Here is a 20,976-nt window from a genome sequence, read left to right on the forward strand (position 1 = left end):
TTTAAATTTAAATCACGAATTCATACAAATATTACGGTTTTTGAACTGGTTTTCATATTATGATTTTGATTTCAAATCAATTTTTAATTTTTTTGAATATTTTTTTTCATTAAGCTACTGATTACCACTTAAAAGAGCAGCTTAAAATTCTTTATATTCCACGTTCTTGAGTAGTAGGATAGCCATGATGTAAAACTTACAATCAGGAAAATTTAATAACCTCAATACTCAAAAAATAAAATACAGATTTAACAACATATGGTAAAACTGTTAAGAGTTCAAATCCACTCAAGGCAAAACCTAAAGACAAACAAAATGCAAGATAGCCTTAATAATGACTATGAGTATGGGAATTATATTTAAAAGAACCATCAGATCCAAGGATTGAATTCTGGCTGGAAAAAAGGTTTGGATAAGAGAAGTATTCATCATCCATTGAAGTCAATCTTTGCGGCTCGTGTTGAAGGTGGTCTTGCTCAAGAGCATGGTCACTCGAAACCGGTGAATCAAAACCCACTTTTAGTATGTTGACTGAAGGAAGATCTGCTACCTCTGATCCTTGGTGCTCCTGTTCCTGATGTACCTGATGGGAGTCCGGAGAGTATAAAACATCATCAAGATCACTAGAAGAGCTTTGATGATCAAAATTTGGCTTTTCTGTACTAGCGGGTTGATGAGGAATATCTGTATGAAATGGGTTCTCGGAGCTGCTATTCACAGTGACCTGGTCATTCTTTTTCTGCGTAAGTTCAGCAATTCTGACCTGTGCAAGACTAGCTGCCGAGCGAGCTGCAGCTGCTGCTCGCTCAGCAGTTTCAGCAGCTGCCTGAGCTGCAGCTAAAACATCCTGTAGGTCTACGTTGGCCTCACTTTTTGTTCGCCAAATAGCAGGTGGTGAATCACTTGGTCTTGCAGAAATTGATGCAGAAGATACTGATGGAGGAGAAATGAATGGGAGAAACTGTTTATTTTCTTTGGCTCCAGCCGGATCATTTGGTGTTTCATTTTCTTTAGTGACTAAATCTTCTTGCATCAATGTATTGGGTTCCAAAGGTGACATTGGCAACACATATCCAGAAGCTCCAGAATGTCTAGATGATCCACGCTCAGTTTCAGGGTCTGGAGTAGCTGGTGAAGGTGGACTAATTACTGGTGCTGACGCAGCATTTGCACTTGACCACAATGACACCTTAGGAACTTCAGGAAAATCTAAAGGGTCAAAGTCTGTATCAGAATCAGGCTGCTCATTTTGGATATGACCACCGGCAGAATTCAATGTTTCATCATGTTTTTCAGCAGGAAGGGGCAACTTAGACCCACTGACAAACTGTGTTGGGCCATTCTGACAAAAAAAAGGCACATTCAATGAAACAGGAACAGAGAACAGGAGTAAACACAGTCTAAAATTTACTTACTAATAAATCTTCATGCGGTTTGAAAAACTCAGTCTCAGTGGAAGCTGGATCCCATTCCAACTCGTGCTCTTCAGCAATTTCTTTAAGAAGCTTCAATTTTGTTTCAGGTGAAGGAGCACGTACAGATAACAATTCTATCAACTGCATTTAGAATTTATAAGAAGGATGCCAAATGGAAACACGTACAAAATGACAATACACACTCAACCTTCAAAACTTATAATACCTGACGATTAACACCACAATCTGGCCTCAGCTCAGTTGCAGCTGATACAAATTCCTTCCCATACTTGGAAACAAATAGCATTTGAACCTGCAGCAACTCCTGTAGATCGGCACATCTTGGTGCAGCGAAACAAACACTAGATATTGCTTCTTTCAAATCTAGAGGACATTCCCTGAAAAAGGATGATATTTCAAATTTTCATACTAAAAAATGCACTGTGTTTTTAGAGCTCTTCTTTTTTTTTTTTTTTAAGCAACTTGAAAATTTCTGTAACTTATCAACTTGTGTAAAAAACACAGCATTTTGCAAACAATGTCATTCATGAAGGCAACAAACTTAGTCATAGCAACAAGTGTGGACATATCAGCTGCATTGCATTGACTACTGTGAAAGTGCTTCTACTGAAGCACCGTGTGTAGCTTCTATATTTTTAAAGTTAAATGTGCTAATAATAACCTAGGCACAGCTTGATCTACCTCCAAAATACACGAGCTCAAGCAGCAGTGCCAATGGTTAACAGATATAATTGCCAAAGACAGCCCAAGGTTTTACTATTGGCATGGTGATGCATAGGACAAACATTCAATAAAACCATAAAAGATGATAATTTGGTGGTCATGATATAAGCAGTTCACCTACTAACCCACCCTCACCCCCCCATTTTCACTCCTTTCCCTACTTTTCTTTGTCATGTCCCACAAAGGAAGTTGAGGTGGTTGTTACTTGTCAGGATGTTGGTTAATTGAAATATCAGAATAGCCAAGGCATTTAAAATCAGAACATTGGGCATCAGTGGCTCATCAAAGTTTATACTCATTTATTGAACCAGAATAAGTTGAAACGCAGATGTGGTAACAATTCAACTTTTTCAAGGCAATCTGATACTATCAAAATTAAATTTTTGACTGATATTTTTGCTCTAGTCACAGAGCCCCGGACTTAAGTTACTCTTCTATTGATGCAATCATGACACTGAACAATTTGGTCAAACTATTTTTTCACTCAACTTCCAAAACCCTTTACAAATATTTGGCCTCATCCTTAATCTAAATCTGATATAAAGTTGATATTCCATAAAGAAAAAGAAAATAATACAGAAAGTTGAAGCAATAACCTTTGAGTTTCGATGATTGGAAGACGAACGGCAATGAGCTCACAAAACAGCTCAAGGATCTCCTGAGCAGCCATCACGTTCTCTTCCCTTATTATATGCTCCACCTGAAATGTAAAGCCAGTATTGCCTCTTAAAAACTATGAAATATCTTATAAAAACAGCAAAATAAAATGATAAAAAGCCTATATGGACTCAACAAAATAATAAAAACAGCATACTTAGATCATCAAAATTCAAAAACATATATGCAAATAACTAAATGATAAAAACAAATAAAGAATCGAGCTTAAAAAAAAAGTTAAAGGTCTACCCGAATTCGAGCAGTAGCTTCTTGGCCAGTCTCAAGAAGCTTGGCAATGTCGCGGCGCATCTGCTTTATCTGAATCTCTCTCCTATTCCTCAACAACTTTATACGCGGAATTGTTAACTTTAGTAAAGTTTTGCTGCATATTTCCCAATCCCCCAAAAAAATTATCAAACGTAATATCGAAATTAAGCTAAATCTTAAAAATTGATCAAACTATCATAGAAATGATTCATCAAAGAAGGTTACACAACAAAGAAAATTAAACGTAAATATGAATATATTAGGAAAGGGAAATGAAGATCTACCATTTAGCAGCTTTAAAGCCTTTGTTGAAAAAGGAATCGAGCATAGACATGGTGGAAAGATGAGATCACAACAAGAATCCAGATCTAAAAAATAGGAAAAAGAAACAAGTATAGCTCAAAGGGTCGGAATTTATAAATAAGATTGGATCAGATGACGAAGGGGAATAATGCCTGCCAAGAAATTGCCTTTTTTTTTGGTTTTGAGTTTGATTTTCGTTCTGATTTTGGTTTTGATTACAAGGATAACACGCGTCGCATCATCTCGTTGTTGCAAATGCAGCTTTCTTATCGACGAAGGCATTTTGTATTTCTTAAAATAAATATATCTTGACTAGAGTTGCTCTCAATTTGGTTCAGGGTGTAATCCGAATACTATTGATATAGTAAAAAAATTTGATTGCGATTTAAAATCTGTTGTTCAAAATTTAATTTAAGTTTAATTAAATTTTAAATTTTAATTTTAAATTAAATTATTTGTATTAAATTTAAGTTTAAATAAAATATTATAATATTTAAATTTAATTTAATAAATTAAATTATTCGAATTCAAATTTTTTTCGATAATAATCAAATCAAATTTAAATTTTATATGAAATGAATCAAAATAATTTATAAATGTAGACACCCAATTGGGTTCAGGCCCAGATCAATTGGGCCTAGCCCAAATGGGTAAGACCCAATTCAATTTTTATCTTGTATTTTTTTTCTGTTTCTTTTGTATTTTATGTATTTTATTATTTATTATTATTATTATGTATTAATATATATATATTTATTTTTTTTATCATTAGATTAGATTTATATGTATATAGTTATATATTTATTATTATTATATTATTTTTTTTTTGTTTTGTAATATATTTTTGGGTTTATCTTATTTTATTTGTTATTATTTTTTTTAATTATCTGTTCTGATTTTTTCTCGATTTTCAGATATTATTTTTTAATTTTTTTATACTATAATATCTTTTGATTTATCTTTTCTAATTATCTAGTATCTTTTTATTTTGATTTTAATTTTGGATGGCTGGGATTAAAAGATGAAGAATTCGACTGTGGAGGGGAACTCAATCAGAAGAGTCCAATTGGATTCAAAGATTGAATCCCCGTCCAAGGAGGAATTGGGATTGATCAAGAACTCCTGATCAACCCTTATAAAAGGCACCCCCTGGAATAGATTGCAGAACAGGGAAAACAGTAAGCAAAGCTACTGATTTGAGAGAAAATGAGGGTATAGGAAGCTAAGAAAAGTTTAGGAGTGTTTTGGGAGTGAGAAAAAATTTTTAGAAATTTTTGGCGAAAAAATTTTCTGGAAATTTCTGAGAAATTTCCAGATTTCAACGAATTTTTCGGCAAGGGTTGAATTTTTCGGCAAAAATTCCGGCCAATTTGAAGTTTTCGACGACCTGCCCAGTTTTCGGTGAAGAATCCCAGAAACCGGTGATCTTTCGGCAACTTCCGACGAACTTTCGGTGAAATTTTTCAGATTTCGGTGACAATTTCCAAAATCTGGCGAAATCTCCACCGAAGTTCTTCAGCCCTTAGAGAGAAGGGGGGAGAAAAAAAAAGATAGAGGAAAAATCTGAATAAGAGGAGGAGTCCGAATAGGAGAGAAAAAAAAAGGGGGGGAAAGCCCCCATCTCCACCAGTCCTCAAGGCCTCTCTTTGGTGGGTGATCTCCCCTTCCATGAAGTGCTTAAAGACCAAGACATCGCATTTGTCAATCGTGACGTGCTTGTGACTGCCCTCTGAGCAAACGACAGATGTGACATAGCTTGGAACCTCGGGTTGAGCTGTTGAAATGGAGAAGCTAGCTAGACAGCCCGTGTGTGACCATGTAAAGGCGAAATCATTGAAGCAGGATCTTAAGAGGGAAAAGGAATTCTGGAGATGTCAGTCTCGGGTTCAGCGGCTTCAAGCTGGAGATAAAAAGACAAGTTCTTTCCCATGCTTTGTGTGTTCAGAGGCGAAGGCATAATCAAGTCAGGGATTGGTTTTTATGACAGTGGTATGTGGAAAGAGGATCATGAGGGTATTCGGGGTGTCATACATGACTCTTTTTCCACCATTTTCACTTCCTGCAGTCCATAAAATATTACAGAAGCAGTGAGTGATATATCTCGGGTATTACACCCACAATGAATGATGATCCCGTCCAGGATCATGGTCTATCGCAAAATCAAAATCCTGGGGGCATCCCGTTAGATCGAGGTGCTGGAGGCACCCTCTCGAGCCAAAACAAAGTTACCCAACGAAAGAGATCACGAATGCTTGCTGGTCAAACATTAAAGGCTAACCCCTATGGTCCTGAATGCAGGATGTTAAGAAAGCAAGGCTGTACAGCAAGGCTGGATCGCCTGTCAATGGCCAGCCTTGGCACCAAGTTCGGGTACGTCATCTCAGAAATAACGGAGACTTTGGGGTCTGCCCAATATTTTCGATTTTCTCCCAGCCCTGGCAACCAAGCCGATGAGAAAAGAGAGCAGATGGTGCACTTGATAGAAGCCTCGACAGAAGCTATTTTCTGGGACAGCATCGCATTCTTCAGAGCAACTCCAGCAGATGGCTTTCCATTCTGACAATAGTTCTCAAGGTCAAGTTTCCACAGTGCCCTTTGGTCATACATTGTCAGCGCCGGTGACAAACCATAGCGAATGTTGAGCTTTTGGAGATCAAAAATAATAAAAATGAAGAGCAATAAGGGGCCACTGACGTACTCAGAACCTAAAATGATCGTACAGTGTAAAGAAACCAAAACAGTGAAGAAAGTTCACAGATTCCTTTTTGGATCTACGTTGTTGGAGGATGGTTGGTGAGAAACCGACCATAAATAGGAGATGAGTAGGTCGAAGTGAGGTTCATGGTGAATTTTCAGCATCAACGGTGGGCGACTGTAGCGGCATGCAGAGGCGACAGTGTTGGAGCTTCGTTGATTTCTGGAAGAACCAATTGGTGTATATTTGTGGGAATGAAGGTTGTTAATGGGAATTTTACAGACCAGAAATGACAGCCTACTCAGTAGCAGCAGAATTTTCATGCGACTGGAGTTGCACCAAACACGGGATTGCCTCGATTTGAGCAGTCATATGCTCAAGGCACAGGTCCTGCCTGGAATGGTCAATTGGTTCTACAACAGCAGCCTTCTTCACCTGTTTATGGTGCTCAGAGAAGTGGCTTGCTACCACCACCACTCTGGGAAGTACAGGCGCCAGACTCTAGCCCAGTTGCGAGTGCTCAATATCCTCAATCAATGGTTACTCAAGTTAGTGTAACACATGGCCAACCTCAAGGACCTCAACATATAAGAAGTGATCAGATGGTGGGTATGTACATTCAGCCAATCACAACCAGTCATTTGTCAGCAATTAATAACAAGGCTGTTCAGGGAAACCGGTTTGCTGGTTTTCATCCTCAATCAGTTCTGGGAGCACAGTATATGGACATACTTTCACAGCAAATGGCTTCTATGTATCCGCAACAAATGTATGGCAACCAAATGGGAGTATATGGTTATGTTCAGCAACACTTCAAGCCATCATTTCCTTCGTGGAAAATAGGGGAGATCGTGTCAAATTGGTGAAGGCTATGGATAATCTAGTGGAACCACGTCGAATTCCTCAAGGCAAGATAATCTTTTTTTGGTATTTTATTTATTTACTTTTTTTTATGTGTTAGTTATTTTGAGGAGTATTATTTTTATTTTTATTTTTTGCAAAAAAATAAAAATTTTCAAAGAGAAATATTTTTGAGAAAAAGTTGAAAGTATCAATTTTCCTTAAAAATAAAATTTCAAAAAAAGATTTTTGAGGAAAAGTTGAAAGTATCAATTTTCCTTAAAAATCAAAATTTTCAAAAATATTTTTAGGAAAAAGTTGAAAGTATCAATTTTTCTTAAAAATATAATTTCAAAAAAGGTTTTTTCGAGGAAAAATTGAAAGTATCAATTTTCCTTAAAAATAAATTTTCAAAAAAAAAAAAGATTTTTGAGGAAAAGTTGAAAGTATCAATTTTCCTTGAGAATCAAAATTTTCAAAAAATATTTTTAGGGAAAAGTTGAAAGTATCAATTTTCCTTAGAAATAAATTTTCAAAAATGGATTTTTAAGGAAAAGTTGAAAGTATCAATTTTCCTTGGAAATCAATGTTTCAAAAAAAAATATTTTTGAGAAAAAGTTGAAAGTATCAATTTTTCTTAAAAATAAATTTTCAAAAAAATATTTTTGAGGAAAAGTTGAAAGTATCAATTTTCCTTAAAAATAAATTTTCAAAAAATATTTTCGGGGAAAAGTTGAAAGTATCAATTTTCCCTACACAAGAGCAATCATTCTTTCCTTCCTTTCTATTTTGATTTTGATTTTTCTTTAACTAATCCGACGATGGAGCCTCTGCAAGTGAAACAGTAGTTTTTCTTGCATACTCTTGAGGTGGGGGAATTTTCTCAATTTTTTGCTAAAAGTATTAGAGTCAATTGAGAAAAATTTTCAATAATTAATTACTTGGTAAAATTTTAAGGCTTTTGGATAACACAAATTTAAGCTCGTACCATCTTTTGATGGGCGTTGTGAGGGTGCTATAACCTTCCTCACACGTAATCGAACTCCCGAACCCTGTTCTGGTTAGTAGAGCTGAACCTATTCTTTTAGGGGTCCTTAAACTAAGACGTTCCCTAAAAAGACAGATTCTTTAGGTGGCCAATCGCACCTAGATAAAAAAGATTGGTGGCGACTCCCTAAAGTCAATGTCTAGCGATAGATCCCTGGATCTAGACGTTATGACAATAAATATTGATGTATTATTTATACTTTTAATTTTATTAAATTAAGTTAATCAAATAATTGATTTAATTTTTTATTATTGAATTAGTTTAGTGAAAATAATTTTAAAAAATTTCATTTTTATTAATTGAATTTGATAATAGAATTAATCAAAAATTTAATAAAAAATAATAAATTTTAAAATAAATAAAATTGATTGTTTTATTTTATAAATTATTAGAATTTTTAATTTAATATTTTAATATTTGATTAGTAGATGATTTTATTTAATTTATTTTAAATATAAAAATTATAAATTTAAAATATAACTTAACTAAATATTTTATTATTAGATTAATTCAAAAATGAAAATTAATAAAATTTTTAAAATTATAAATTTAATTTGATTAATAAAAATAGCATAATATAATATAATTAATTCAATTTTATATAGTAATTCCATTCAGAATTAACTTCTTTTGTTATAAAATATGAAGTATACATGCATACGATACAAATATTTTATTTATTATGGTGACAAACTCTTGAAAAACCCACGCAAAACCCTTTCTCTGCTTAAATCAGTTTCCAGCCTCTAGCTAGCTGCTTTCACACAACCAGAAAGGAATGAACGAGCCAGCCCACGAAGACGAGGAGCAGGGCGAGGTGTTCCTCGAGGAATCCGATATAATTCACCAAGTTGATGTCGACGAAGAAGGTTTGCCCCCATTTTCCCACTCTCTTCAATTACGTTTTCTCAGTAATATTCTCTTATTGTTGTTATTATCTTTGCCTGGGTTATTTCAGATCTTCCTGATTTGGATGATGAAGATGATAATGACAATATTGAGGAACCAGATGATTCAATTCACATATTCACTGGTCATACCGGTAAATTTTTTTTGTCTTTCAGCTTCATTATTTCGTTTCGCGATGTGGGTGTCTAACCAACTCAGCTCACGCCTCAACTACAACTGCGATTAAACTAGAACTTTTCATGGTAGCTTCAAACTGATTCACTTTTTGTTGAGCCCTCCGTTTATCTGAATTTGAAGCTTAATTTAAGTTTCAAGATCAGTCCCTTGAAAGAATCGTTGGTGTTTGTTGAATTGTAACTTGCCATATTGTTTCTCTTGAGAGAAACTTGCTTGCCTTAATACCTCAAAACTAGTTTGGAATTTTTTTTATTATCATCATTATTATTAAAAATCCTAAATGTGTCCACATGGAGGGAAATGAACCGGTCAATATAGAACTGGAGACTAGAATCTTTAAAAGATTTTTGTCCCACCGAATTATTGTATTTTTTCTTCTATTTAGATTCGCATTCTGCTACAAGGAAGTGCCTGATTTACAAAGAAATGGGCCTGTCTTTTTTCTTTTCTTTTTTGTACTAAGGAGACCATAGCCTAGGGATAGGGGAAAGGGTTGCAAGTGCTGGGATTCAAACCTCATACTTGCTGGATGCCACCTCTTAGGGGTGGCTGCATGAACCAACTTAGTTAAGCTCTGAGTTCAGGCCTCTCTCTTGTTTGATATCAAGTTGGACTCATTTTGTGTTCAGTTTTTCTTTCTCAGTGAAGGCTATGTTTCACAATAAATAAACATCATCAAGAGATTCATCCACTATTTGACCAAAAGAATGCAGTGTGACTGCAGTAAATGAATAATGAATATAGCTTCAAAACTCACAACAGTTTGTAGTGAATCTTTATGTGTTGCATGTCTTACATATTGAGGATTTATTTTTATCTTGACTTTTCCTTTGTCTTCAAAGGTGAACTTTATGCAGTTGCCTGTAGCCCAACAGATCCAGCATTAGTGGCAACTGGGGGTGGAGATGATAAGGGGTTCCTTTGGAAGATAGGTCATGCTGATTGGGCTTCTGAGCTCCAAGTTATGGCCATAATACATCATCTATAGGGTTCACTCTCTTTGTAAAGCATAAGTTTTTTTTTTCCTCTTCATTGCGTCTTTTGAAAATAAAATTGCTTTCATGTTTGTCCCTTGTTGAAAAAATGGAAATAAAATGCACACACACACACACATTTAACTTTGCAGCATTCTTCATTTCCTATTCTTCTACTATACCTCTTGTGAATGCTTGTGCAGGCCATACCGATTCAGTCTCAAGTTTAGCCTTTAGCAGTGATGGACAATTACTTGCATCTGGAAGTTTTGATGGACTTGTTAAAATTTGGGATACGTTAGGAAATCTCAAGTGCACACTTGAGGGTCCTGGTGGTGGCATTGAGGTGAAACTAGATAATACTAGGATGCTAAGTAATCTTATTATTATATGTTTTCATTGAAAGTTATTTAACAATTGACTTGTTTAATGTTAGTGGGTTAAGTGGCACCCAACAGAACCTCTGATCTTGGCAGGATCTGAGGACTGCACAATTTGGATGTGGAATGCTAAAATGGGCACTGTCTTAATGTATTCTTAGGCCATGGTGCCACTGTGACTTGTGGTGATTTTACCCCTGATGGTACTAACTCTTCATACTCTCCTGTTAGATCATTGGTTCTGTTTTTTCTTTTTTGCTTCTGTCATTCTGTTTACAGGAAATTTAATATGTATGTCATTTACTTAGGCAAAACAATATGAACTGGTTCTGAAGATGCTACCTTGAGGATATGGAATCCTATAAGTGGTCAAAGCAATCATGTTGTAAGAGGCATTTATCTGGATCCAATTTGAAATGTCCTTATTGGGACCCAATCTGAATTGAAGGTTACAATAAACTATGAACTTAATGGATCTGAGATAACACTAATGAAATATTTGATTGAAAGTGTGCTTGAGATCAAGAAAAGAAGCTAAGATGATAGGCAGTTGGATCACCAATATTTAAACATTGGAGTCTTCACTTATCAAAGTTCATGGTTTAGCCTAAAATTCTGCACTGTGGAATTTGTGATGGATAGCCATTATAGGATCCAAAACAGCAGCTCTGTCATAGTGAACATATTCTTCAGAAAGTGATCATTTCTTTTCTATGATTTTTTGGACAAATATGGCTGGCGTTAACAATTTGCTCAATTTAAACCTTCCTTTACACATGCTGGCATTGCAATAAGAACTTTTCTATATTTGCATAGTTTTACCACTACGTATCCATTTTATTAGAACATTTCTCATTTCAGGCTTGCAAACACAAGTATAGTACATGTTTTGGTTTCATATGTTATAAAATCAGGTTGGAAGCGATTTATGAGCAGCCCTTGTCTGTTGGGCTAGTTTCATTTAATTTGTAAAAAGAGTTAATATTATTTTATTCGCACTCCTTTTCACAGTTTTCTTTAAAATGTTGGCAGTAAACCTTTTTCTCTGTAGGTCATCCTTATATCATACTGAAGGCCTGATATGTTTGTCTCTAAGTTCTGATTCAAATTTTGCTGTTACTGGTTCAAAGGATGGTTCTGTGCACATTGTGAACATCACAACTGGGAAGGTATGACTTCTGATGCAACTAAAAGAAACACCTAATAAAGTTTATAATTTTGAGTTTTCTTGAATTTGTTTTTTAGCCTCTTATTTTTTTATTTTTTTACATAATTTCATCTTACATTTGATATATTTTTACTACCCTTCTTTCTCCCTACTACAACAACCAAAAAATCGAGTGATTCTACTTGATTTAATATTTCCTAGCACTTACAAGCAGAATATAATTATAAAACTTAACTGTTAATTAAGGAATAAAGTTATGCTTCCATTTCTGGCACTGAATTTGAAATTTAACATTCTAGCTAGCAGAATGCCTATGCTTTGCTGCAGGATTCAGTATCAAATGTACGATAATAGTATAATTTTTTTTACTCATGCGAAACCAACATTAGAATAAAAGAGATCTGCACAATTAGTCCAACTGCCTTCCAGTGAGAGTACATGTATCGAAAGAGTAACTAATTGTAGCATATATTTATTGAGATCAGAACATAAAGTTTTTAACATCTATAACAATTTTATTATTAACTCCTAAAGAGGGAAGACAAATTATAGAAAGATATGAATTGTCCAATTATGGCCGATTTAGTGTACATTCCATCTAAAAGGTATTATGGGACTACATAACCTAAAGTGCCCAAAAGCTTTAAATTGTTCTTGTTTTGTGTTGCATCAATTATTGAAAGACTAAAACCAGAAAACTGTATCCAAACAAGATGAAAGAAAATGAACTTCAAGAGATTAATTAAAAGTAGATATTAATAATGTCCAACAAAAATAGTACTAGCGCAAAAGTTTTATACTAACAAAAAGTAGGAAGTCTAACAATTTGAATTATATAATTATTACCCTAGCATTGAAGTCTGAATCCAAAGGTATATTAGATGATTTCAGATCTCTTTGGATGACTGGTGGATTGCAATGCTCATGTAGATATTCTAATCCTCTAGTCAACAGTTGAAATTATTTTAATACTATTCATTAACTAAGAGCAATAAGTAAAATCAAACAAAACCTCACCTTGTTGTCTCCAAAGCAATTTTCATCCGCCTATGCGTATTAATGACAATGCATGAAAACTTTTTAAAATATAATTAAAATTACTCCATTTTCTTCTTCATTATCATAAATCTATTTTTACAAAGAGAGAGTTCTTATCATGTAGTTGAGTTTTCAGATAACCATTTTGCATCAATTCATGCACAATAAACCTTGTCTCATTGTCACTACTAAAACCCAATAGTGAAATTATATTCCAATGCTTAAATTTACATTGCAAATCCACCTCATTCAGCAATTCTTAACAATAACTCAAAATCAAAATAGAATTGTAGAAAAAACTAAAAAGAACTAATCTAGTTTTAAAAGAATCTACAATAAAAATACCTCAAATTCTTTTTCTGGATCCTGGTTTGCACAGTCTAACTTCTTAACAGCAGCATAAGAACCACCATGGAATCAAGCCTTATAAACAAATCCAAATCCACCCTCACCCAAAATTTTACCTTGATGAAACTTGTTTGTAACTTTTTTCAGTATCTTATAATCCATAAATGAAGCATAACCTTCCTTGGAAACCGTTTCATAGACTTGAATTTACCAAAAAATGGTCCTAAACCAGTTTCTCTTTCAGCATCTTCCAATTTAAAACCAGAAAAATCAAGGGAAACAGGGAAAAAAAGTTTCTAAAGCCAACACACAAAATCCCAAAACTATGAAGAAAAACTGAATTGGATATGAACTCAAAAGAAGATGCCTGAACTTTTAGTATCATTTTTGGTGGATTTGTGTGAATTCTTCCTGTAATAAATCCATAAACAAAACAATGAAGAGATAATTGCACCCAAGGAAGAGCAGGCAAGAATGAGAACAATTAACAATTTCTTGGGTGGATCCACTTTTTTGTGCTCCTTGCTTCCTAGTTGGATCCCTGGTATTTCATTAACCACTTTATAGAGTTAAAAGTACATTTTTAGCAGGACAAAAGATACCTCGTCTAAAGAAAATGCTTTTAGCTTTTATAAATGTAAAGATATCAAGTAATTGCAGAATTAAAAGGTCGTTATATGAGTCATATGAGTGAACCATGAGGAAAAGTAGTGATATGAGTTAAATTTCTTTTGGTTATATGAGTTAAAGAACAATGCATAGTTAGTTGTTATAGTAGTTAAAAGTAGTTATATGAGTTAAATTTCAAAAAAGAATACAGTTAAAAATAACAGTACACAGTGAGGTCATTTCCCTTTCCAATCCTCGGTGAGATTTTCCCATCAAGCTTGCAACCACTAAAAGCACAAACTGCAATCCAAAGTTTACATATTCAACAAAGTTCTTCAAAGTCCAAAATATATCAAATGTCTTGAAATTTTGCCATTGAGTGGTTTAAAAGTCATAAGCACTCCACAAGTTTTAATTAATATGATCAAATCAATCCATATTAAAATTCATGTTCACAAAAAACAAAGCACATTCAAATCTAAGTGACCAATCATATAATATCCCATGAAAAGAAAAAGGATCATGCAAGACTAATGATATTTTCAATCATGCATATAAAATGTGTAATACTAATAATATGAAAAATGATTGACCTATTAATAGCCTCAAATTAATTAAATATGACTGCTCTGTCACTCAGAAAGGAATGCAAAAAGATAACAAGATTGTAAAGTATACAGTTTTAGTATATATTTAAAAAAGGAAAACCAAGTGCCCAGTGTATAATGCAAAAGCACATGATTTTTAAGACAAAAAAATACCTCATAAGAGCTATAGAAATTTGTGCAATTTTCCAAGATTATTCTTATAAAATGAAGAATTTGAAGAAATGTTTCCCTTCGGAAAGGAGGATTAGTCCAAAAAAGAAAATCTACAACTTGGTTTTGTGTGCTTATCAAAAAGAATGTCAAAATGGTTATATGGCTCAACCCAATGATGAAAATCTCAATGCATCAGTAATAACAAAATGTAAGTAACTGCATTATAAAAATTACAACATTTTATTAGATAGAGGTTGTAGAGGCACCTTACCAAACTCCCAAACAAAATCTTTTAGTGGTTCCCCTATATTCTCGAGTGGCACAAATGTGGTGCCATTGATGAAAGATCCCATTTTGGGAGGCTGATACAAATGAAAAAGAAAAATAGTTATTCTAGTTATAGGCATTAATATATCCCTCGATATTCATATCCTAACAACTTCTTAAAGTAACTGGTTTGCTATTTTAGTTATACAATTCTAAAATTTCATATTGAATGAGTTGTTCATCAATTTTTTCTTTAAGTACTTGTTTTTAGTGTGGCGGTCTCTAGGATGTCTACGTTCAAATACATCTTTGTTACCAATGCTGAGGAAGCATAAAAGACTCTTGAAATGTAAATGAAACAGTTTTTAAAGTGTCATTTGTATATTTATGGTAATGAAAGAGCTATAGTCACTCAAGCATGTTGACTTGATAGTCGTTCCAACAAAGATAAGCATGATTGATAGTGTTACTCAAAATCAAATATTCATTGATCATCAGTGCCAAATTTTCACAGACAACAACCGTAAAAATATCTTGGCTAATGGAAATTACATATTACAAAGGTTAATTCAAACAACTTTTAAAAGATGGTATACATAGCATAGGAACATACAGAAACTTTGTTCTTTTTCATTATTTAGCTTAAATCTTGAATGGATATATCTCTTTTGTCTATCAAATCTTGTTTGTTGTTCAGCTATAATTTTATTGCAAGAGTTATTGATCTAACAACTCTAATCACATATATGAAATTTAGTTCAATAAGATCCATTAAGTTTAAGAGTTGTTAGTCATTTCTTTCCTTTTCTTTTTTTTTTTTTTTTGACATGTTATCTATCCATCATTCACTAAGAAATTCATCTACAAAACAAAAAATGCAACCTGATCTCTTCGGATTCATGTACACTGCAGCCAATTATTAATGCTCCAAAACTATTGGTTCATCCTAGTTTCGATGAAAAATTAAAAACCTTGTGGCAACCAAGAAAATTGCCCTGTGATTTGATATAAGAAAAAACAAAGGTAAAATAAGTTTTCATTTGTTCATTTATTCTATTAATATTATCGGGCTAGCAACAACATGAGGCATGCCATGGTGATGAAAATAGGATACTTGAGATTTAATTGGGTGGCATAGGCTATTGATGGAGATGGGTGTGAAGGCACAACAACAAAAACATTCCAACAATTTGAATTTTTAGTGCTTAAGATGGAAGAACTTGTGCTACAATTTTACACTTGTGAGTGATTTGATTTACGCTATTAATTGGATGCAAAAGGAAAAGCCAAAGAAGAATGAAAGCAAATCAAGTAGATGTTAGGGATAGGAAAGTTTACCTTGTGGATTGATATTGACATGTCCCACTACTTGAAATCATGGTCTAGATGAATAAATCCCCTTTCACCCTCCATTAGTAGCACTTAGTTTTGCCTCATCTTCATTCCTCTCACCATCTGTTAGCAGCACTTTTACTCAAGGAAATTAAGATCAAAGCCTATGGTTGTTAAAAGTCCAAACCAACCTCTTACCCTCTAAACCAACTTTTTCAAACAAAATTCCAAACTGTTTGATATCCTGGTTAAAATTGGGTTATGATATGAAACTATTTAAAATGAGTAACCATAGTAACACAATGAGAGAAAAGGATGAGAAATCACCTTAAAAGACAAGAATGCACAAATGGAGAAACAGGGAATTATAACATAAAGTTCACATCTAACCAGCTTATAATTGATAAGATCTGAAAATATATACATTTAGAAATACTAAAAAAACGAATTTCTATGTTTTACAATGACCAAATGAATAAATAGACAATCAATTTACCTTTTAAAAACAACCACTCCCAAAAGGATAGTTCCCATTTCCAAAGTTGAAGTGCTTGCAATCTATTAACCTATAAAAAAATATAAAAGTGGATTTATTAGTTAGAAAAACAAAGCTGCCTCACAAATTTATAGATTTGAAATTCAGCAGTGATGAAAATGACTTATGCTCATCAAATCATAAAAATGATACACACAATAAGACAAATATTAAAGTTCATTTAAACAATCCTTCAACTATATATAATCTTGTAAGAACTTAAATAAAATCAGAATGCATGGATGCAAGCAAGACGTGTGAGGAATATTGTAACTATAGGATATCACCTCAAATTTGCCTTGTAGCTATAAAAAATTTTCAATTTTCTCCTGATGTGCAATGCCAAATGACACTTGAAATAACAAAGATAATTTGTAGCAAATCGGGCAAGGCCTCAATGCAGAATTGACATCTATTCCGAAGAAAGGGGAATTGGTACACAAATTTCTAATGCAGAAATACTACCTTTATGAATGAAGAATAAAAGTCACCAATGAGATCATAAATTTACTACATTGTTTAATTAGCAATAAAATAATAGAGTCAAAAGGAACTATTATAAGATTCCCCATAGCAAGGGTCTGCTACAACAATTGCTGCAATAACAGCCTCAGTTCTATTATTCCTAGTGACATTTGATCTTTCAACCGTCATATACATTTCTTGATCAGCACCAAACGTAAAAACATTATAAATAGAAGTATTATGCCTTCTTAATCTTTCTAACCTCTTAATCCTATTCTTCTTTGCCTAAATAATATTATCCATAATGTAAACACAAGGAAACAGTAAAAAAATCAACAATATATATGGAGAACTAAAAACAGAAAAATTTAAAACATAAATACAACTCAAGTCTACAAACACAAAAGGCAACGTTAATACATAACCATAATCTAAAAAAACACCAATAAACTTCTAACTCAAAAGAAATAAGACTATTATAATGAAAGAGCAATAAAAAAAGGACTTTAAAATTATTCAATACAATACCTTTAGCAATCCCTGAAAAAATAAATAAATAAATAAAAGAAGAAAAAGAATAATACCAAAATCAATCTACCACCTTAAACATAAAAAAATACAAATGATGTAATCTTAAAACCAACCAACAATACAATGCAAGAATACACGCAATAAAAATTAAAAAGAAAAAGGTTATCTTTCACTAAGAAATTATATTTCATTTTATCAACTTAGCCAACTAATGCATAAAAGAAATAACTTTGCCAATTGTATACATAAATTAAAGTAAATAGCCCCTTAAAGATTAATTTCAAATATGAAAAATAATCATATAAAAAAACTGGAAAATACAATAAAATTTAAAGGGAGAAGAGAAGAAAGATAATTGACCTTATTAGTGGGTGATGACATGAGCTTCTTGATCCTTCTTTCCCTTCCTCAATCAATCCTTTTTAATGTCTTCTCATTTCTTTTTCACCAACTACCCTTTATTTTCAAAGCAATGGCCTCCACCAATTCCCTTCTTTTCAAAGAGAATGATAGTTTCCATCAATTCCTTTTTTTTTTTTTTCTAAATAGAGGAATAGGTTAAAAAAGTAAAAGAAAATGAGCATAAGTGGATGGTGAACACGCAATGAGCTTTTTTTTTTTTTAACAAAATTTGATATATATGCATAATTTTTTAAATAAATAAATAACCTATTTTTATTTCTTTTCTTCCTAGTCGAATTGACATATAAAGATTTTTTTAAAAATTGAAAGTAAAAAAACTCATCCATCAATTGAAGGTTTAAAGTCAGTATTGTCGATAACAGCCTCAAGCGTGTCTAATATCCGGCATTTGAGCTGCTTGAACAACCTTCAACGAGTCGAATCTAGCAAAGTCATAAATAAAAAATTTTTAAAAATCAAATAACTTTTGGAAAGCTAAAAAATCAAATTCCGCATTAGCATTATCCTAAACAATCTCAAACATGCTAATTCTAAAAAAATTCTATAAAAAAAAAGTAAAAAAAAAAAATCAAACTTTTGCCATGGTCTGATTCAACAGGCTACATCATTTGTGCCTATTTTCTCCTCATTTTCACTTATGATTTTTTTTTGTCAAACTTCCTTCCTCTTCCTTTTTTTGTCGCAAACCAAATCAATCAAATCCTCTCTATTTTTTTAACTCAAATCTTTTTTATTTTTAGAAAGAGGGGAGAAAATTAGAGAGACAAGAAAGATTTTTAGAGAAAGGTGAGGAATGTGAAAGATAGAAGAAGGATTTTTAGGAAGAGAGAGAAGATGTTTAGATAGAGAGATGAGAAATGAGAGTTTAGAGATGCAAGAGAGAAAAAAAAATAAAATAAAATGAGTAAAACATTGAAAAAAACATTGTTAAAAGGAAAGAAAGTAATTGGTTAAAGTAAAAAAAAAAAAAAAAACACACAAAGAGATGAGAGAAAAGAGATATGTGGATATGTTGGATGATGGTCAAAGGTATGTTTGAAATTAGTAAAATTTATTATCTCCTATTTTTTCCATTTTAATTTCAGTTTTCAAGGCCATTTTAATGAAAAATAAACTAGTAACTTTTTTTGTTCCATTAGCAATCTGCTTTGATGCATAAGTGCAGTAAAAATTTGCCCTCCTTTTTTCACCCTTTCTTTTGAGGGGGTGCATGTACAGAGTGATGTTAAGGACCTTATAGGATGCGGCTGTCTTGACCATAACTAGGTTGTGTTCTATGGTATTTTGTTGCATTTTTTTAATATTCTTGCAAATATTGCCACCAGTGCAGGTTGTTATTCATTGGGCTTCTCAGACAACTTCAACTGAAGGCAATCCAGTGTCAATTGAATGTGTTTCATTTGCACCAAAGTATGTTGATAATGCTTTCCCTCAACTAACCTAATAGTGCATGTTTTTACCTTTTTAAATATAGGAGGCTGTTTTCAGTTTGATCAAATGTCCTAAACCTACTTGAAAAACAAGTGGTTTTGATTTCTAACATGAGAATATTCACCTTATGATTTTAACTAAGCCTGCCAAACAAAGTTCATTGGTGTGGTTTAATAAAAAAAAACTCTTCTCAAAAGAGTTTAACAAGCTCCTTTTTAATAATCTTATGGCTCAAGGGAGTTCACCCTTAAGATTGCCTTGGGTGGGATTAAGTCCTGCCAAACCTTAAAGATACCCCTGATTGTATTATCAAAATAATAAAAATCTTATGGCTTTATGTTGTTTGAATGATTGATTTGACCTTGTGTTAAATTTGTAAATGGTAGCTTCCTCTGGGCTGTTTCTGGTGGCATGGATCGAAACCTTACAATTTGGGATCTATAACACTCATCACAACGTTTCTTATGTAATCATGAGGTTAGTAGATTCGTTTCAAAATGAAACTCAGACTAATAGTTTACTCAATAATTTTTGGCTGAAGGATCAAAAAACCTTCCAACAAAAATTCAATAATCATGCAAGCCCTTATCATTTTACTGTAATCAATTAAACACTCAAACATTTATTTTTATCTGAGCCCTTGTTATATGAAAATTGTTTAACCATCAGCATAAATTTTCGTCTAGTTGAGGGCTCATTTGGGGTGAAAATAGATGTTTAAGAGCTCAATTGATCCGAAATAGAAAATTCAAAACTTGATTGATTGCAATAAAATGTCAAGGGCTTAAATGATTATTAAATTTTTTTTTGACAGCTTTTTTGATCCTTTTGCGATAATTTTTCAATATTAGTTAGCTTCATGGTTAAAGTTAGCCGTGGTGAATTTGGTAAAGTTTAAGGTGTTATGATTTGGTCAAACAAAAAGAGCTTCACCTTTTGAAGGAAGGAGTGACATGCTAAGCTTGGCTTGGAGCATCTAAATTCTTAGCTACAGGGTGTTGTGATGGGATAATATGTATATGGAATTGTCTCTCTGGGGAATGTGTGGAAACCTGGGAATGTGTGGAAACCTTCAAGGGGCATGAACATGCCATCCAATCTCTCTCTAAATCTTCCGATCTGGAGTTTCTTGTATCTGTTTCGATTGATGGCACTGCACGTGTATTTGAAATCAGAAAATTCCGTTAATAAAAGTAAGCCTCCAAGATCCTAATGTGATTACAAACTAGTGTAACTTATTTTCTTATTAGAGTGAGAAGAATTGCTACTAGCATGTTTACCGAAATACAAGATTTTTCACTTTAATTAGTTTTATTCTTGTTCTATACTTGGTGTTGCAGTAAGTAGTCTTTTTAGTGCAGGCCAACTGTAAACATTTAAAATATATATGAACTCAACTTGGCATTAGCATGTATGTGATCGTATCAGAAAAATAGTAATTTCCTCCCCTTATATATATCACTGATTAACTTAAAAACCATGCTGAATTGAGAGGGATGCTATTTGGAGAGATAGTCATATGGGTAAGTCATACATGTAACATGAATAGCTTTGGATTTATCTTTTCCTATCTACATAAAGTTTTTCTGTTTTTGCATCCATATTATTAAGAAATGCACTCTATATATAAGAAACATAATCCAAATGCTTTGCTTTGCC

The 20,976-nt window shown here is 33.0% G+C and overlaps 1 protein-coding gene and 1 pseudogene across 2 annotated transcripts; one reads left to right on the forward strand and one right to left on the reverse strand.

Annotated features, from left to right (window-relative positions):
• Positions 1-190: 190 nt before the first annotated feature.
• LOC111315751 (uncharacterized) lies at positions 191-3,661 on the reverse strand. The gene is made up of 6 exons (XM_022917730.2): positions 3,368-3,661; positions 3,066-3,198; positions 2,756-2,859; positions 1,642-1,813; positions 1,416-1,556; positions 191-1,342 (listed from the first exon to the last, which is right to left on the reverse strand). The coding sequence occupies exons 1-6, from the start codon at positions 3,415-3,417 to the stop codon at positions 329-331; spliced, it is 1,614 nt and encodes a 537-aa protein (XP_022773465.2). The 5' UTR covers positions 3,418-3,661; the 3' UTR covers positions 191-328.
• Positions 3,662-8,646: 4,985 nt separating this feature from the next.
• LOC111315755 (uncharacterized) lies at positions 8,647-20,631 on the forward strand (annotated as a pseudogene). Its single transcript, XR_016330821.1, has 10 exons — positions 8,647-8,838; positions 8,928-9,011; positions 9,898-10,044; positions 10,233-10,375; positions 10,466-10,612; positions 10,718-10,827; positions 11,442-11,578; positions 19,217-19,296; positions 19,704-19,794; positions 20,260-20,631. The product of XR_016330821.1 is annotated as an uncharacterized LOC111315755 (transcript).
• Positions 20,632-20,976: the final 345 nt, after the last annotated feature.

The sequence above is a fragment of the Durio zibethinus genome, chromosome 20, assembly GCF_047325235.1.
Source record: "Durio zibethinus cultivar Kanyao isolate XHJ-2024 chromosome 20, ASM4732523v1, whole genome shotgun sequence".
Lineage (NCBI taxonomy): Eukaryota > Viridiplantae > Streptophyta > Magnoliopsida > Malvales > Malvaceae > Durio > Durio zibethinus.

Coding starts and splice junctions, on each gene's coding strand:
- LOC111315751 (XM_022917730.2), bottom strand. CDS start 3,417: ATGTCTATGCTCGATTCCTTTTTCAACAAAGGCTTTAAAGCTGCTAAA. Junction 3,199..3,367: donor GGCTTTAAAGCTGCTAAATG/GTAGATCTTCAT, acceptor GGAAATATGCAG/CAAAACTTTACTAAAGTTAA. Junction 1,343..1,415: donor AACCGCATGAAGATTTATTA/GTAAGTAAATTT, acceptor TTTTTTTGTCAG/AATGGCCCAACACAGTTTGT.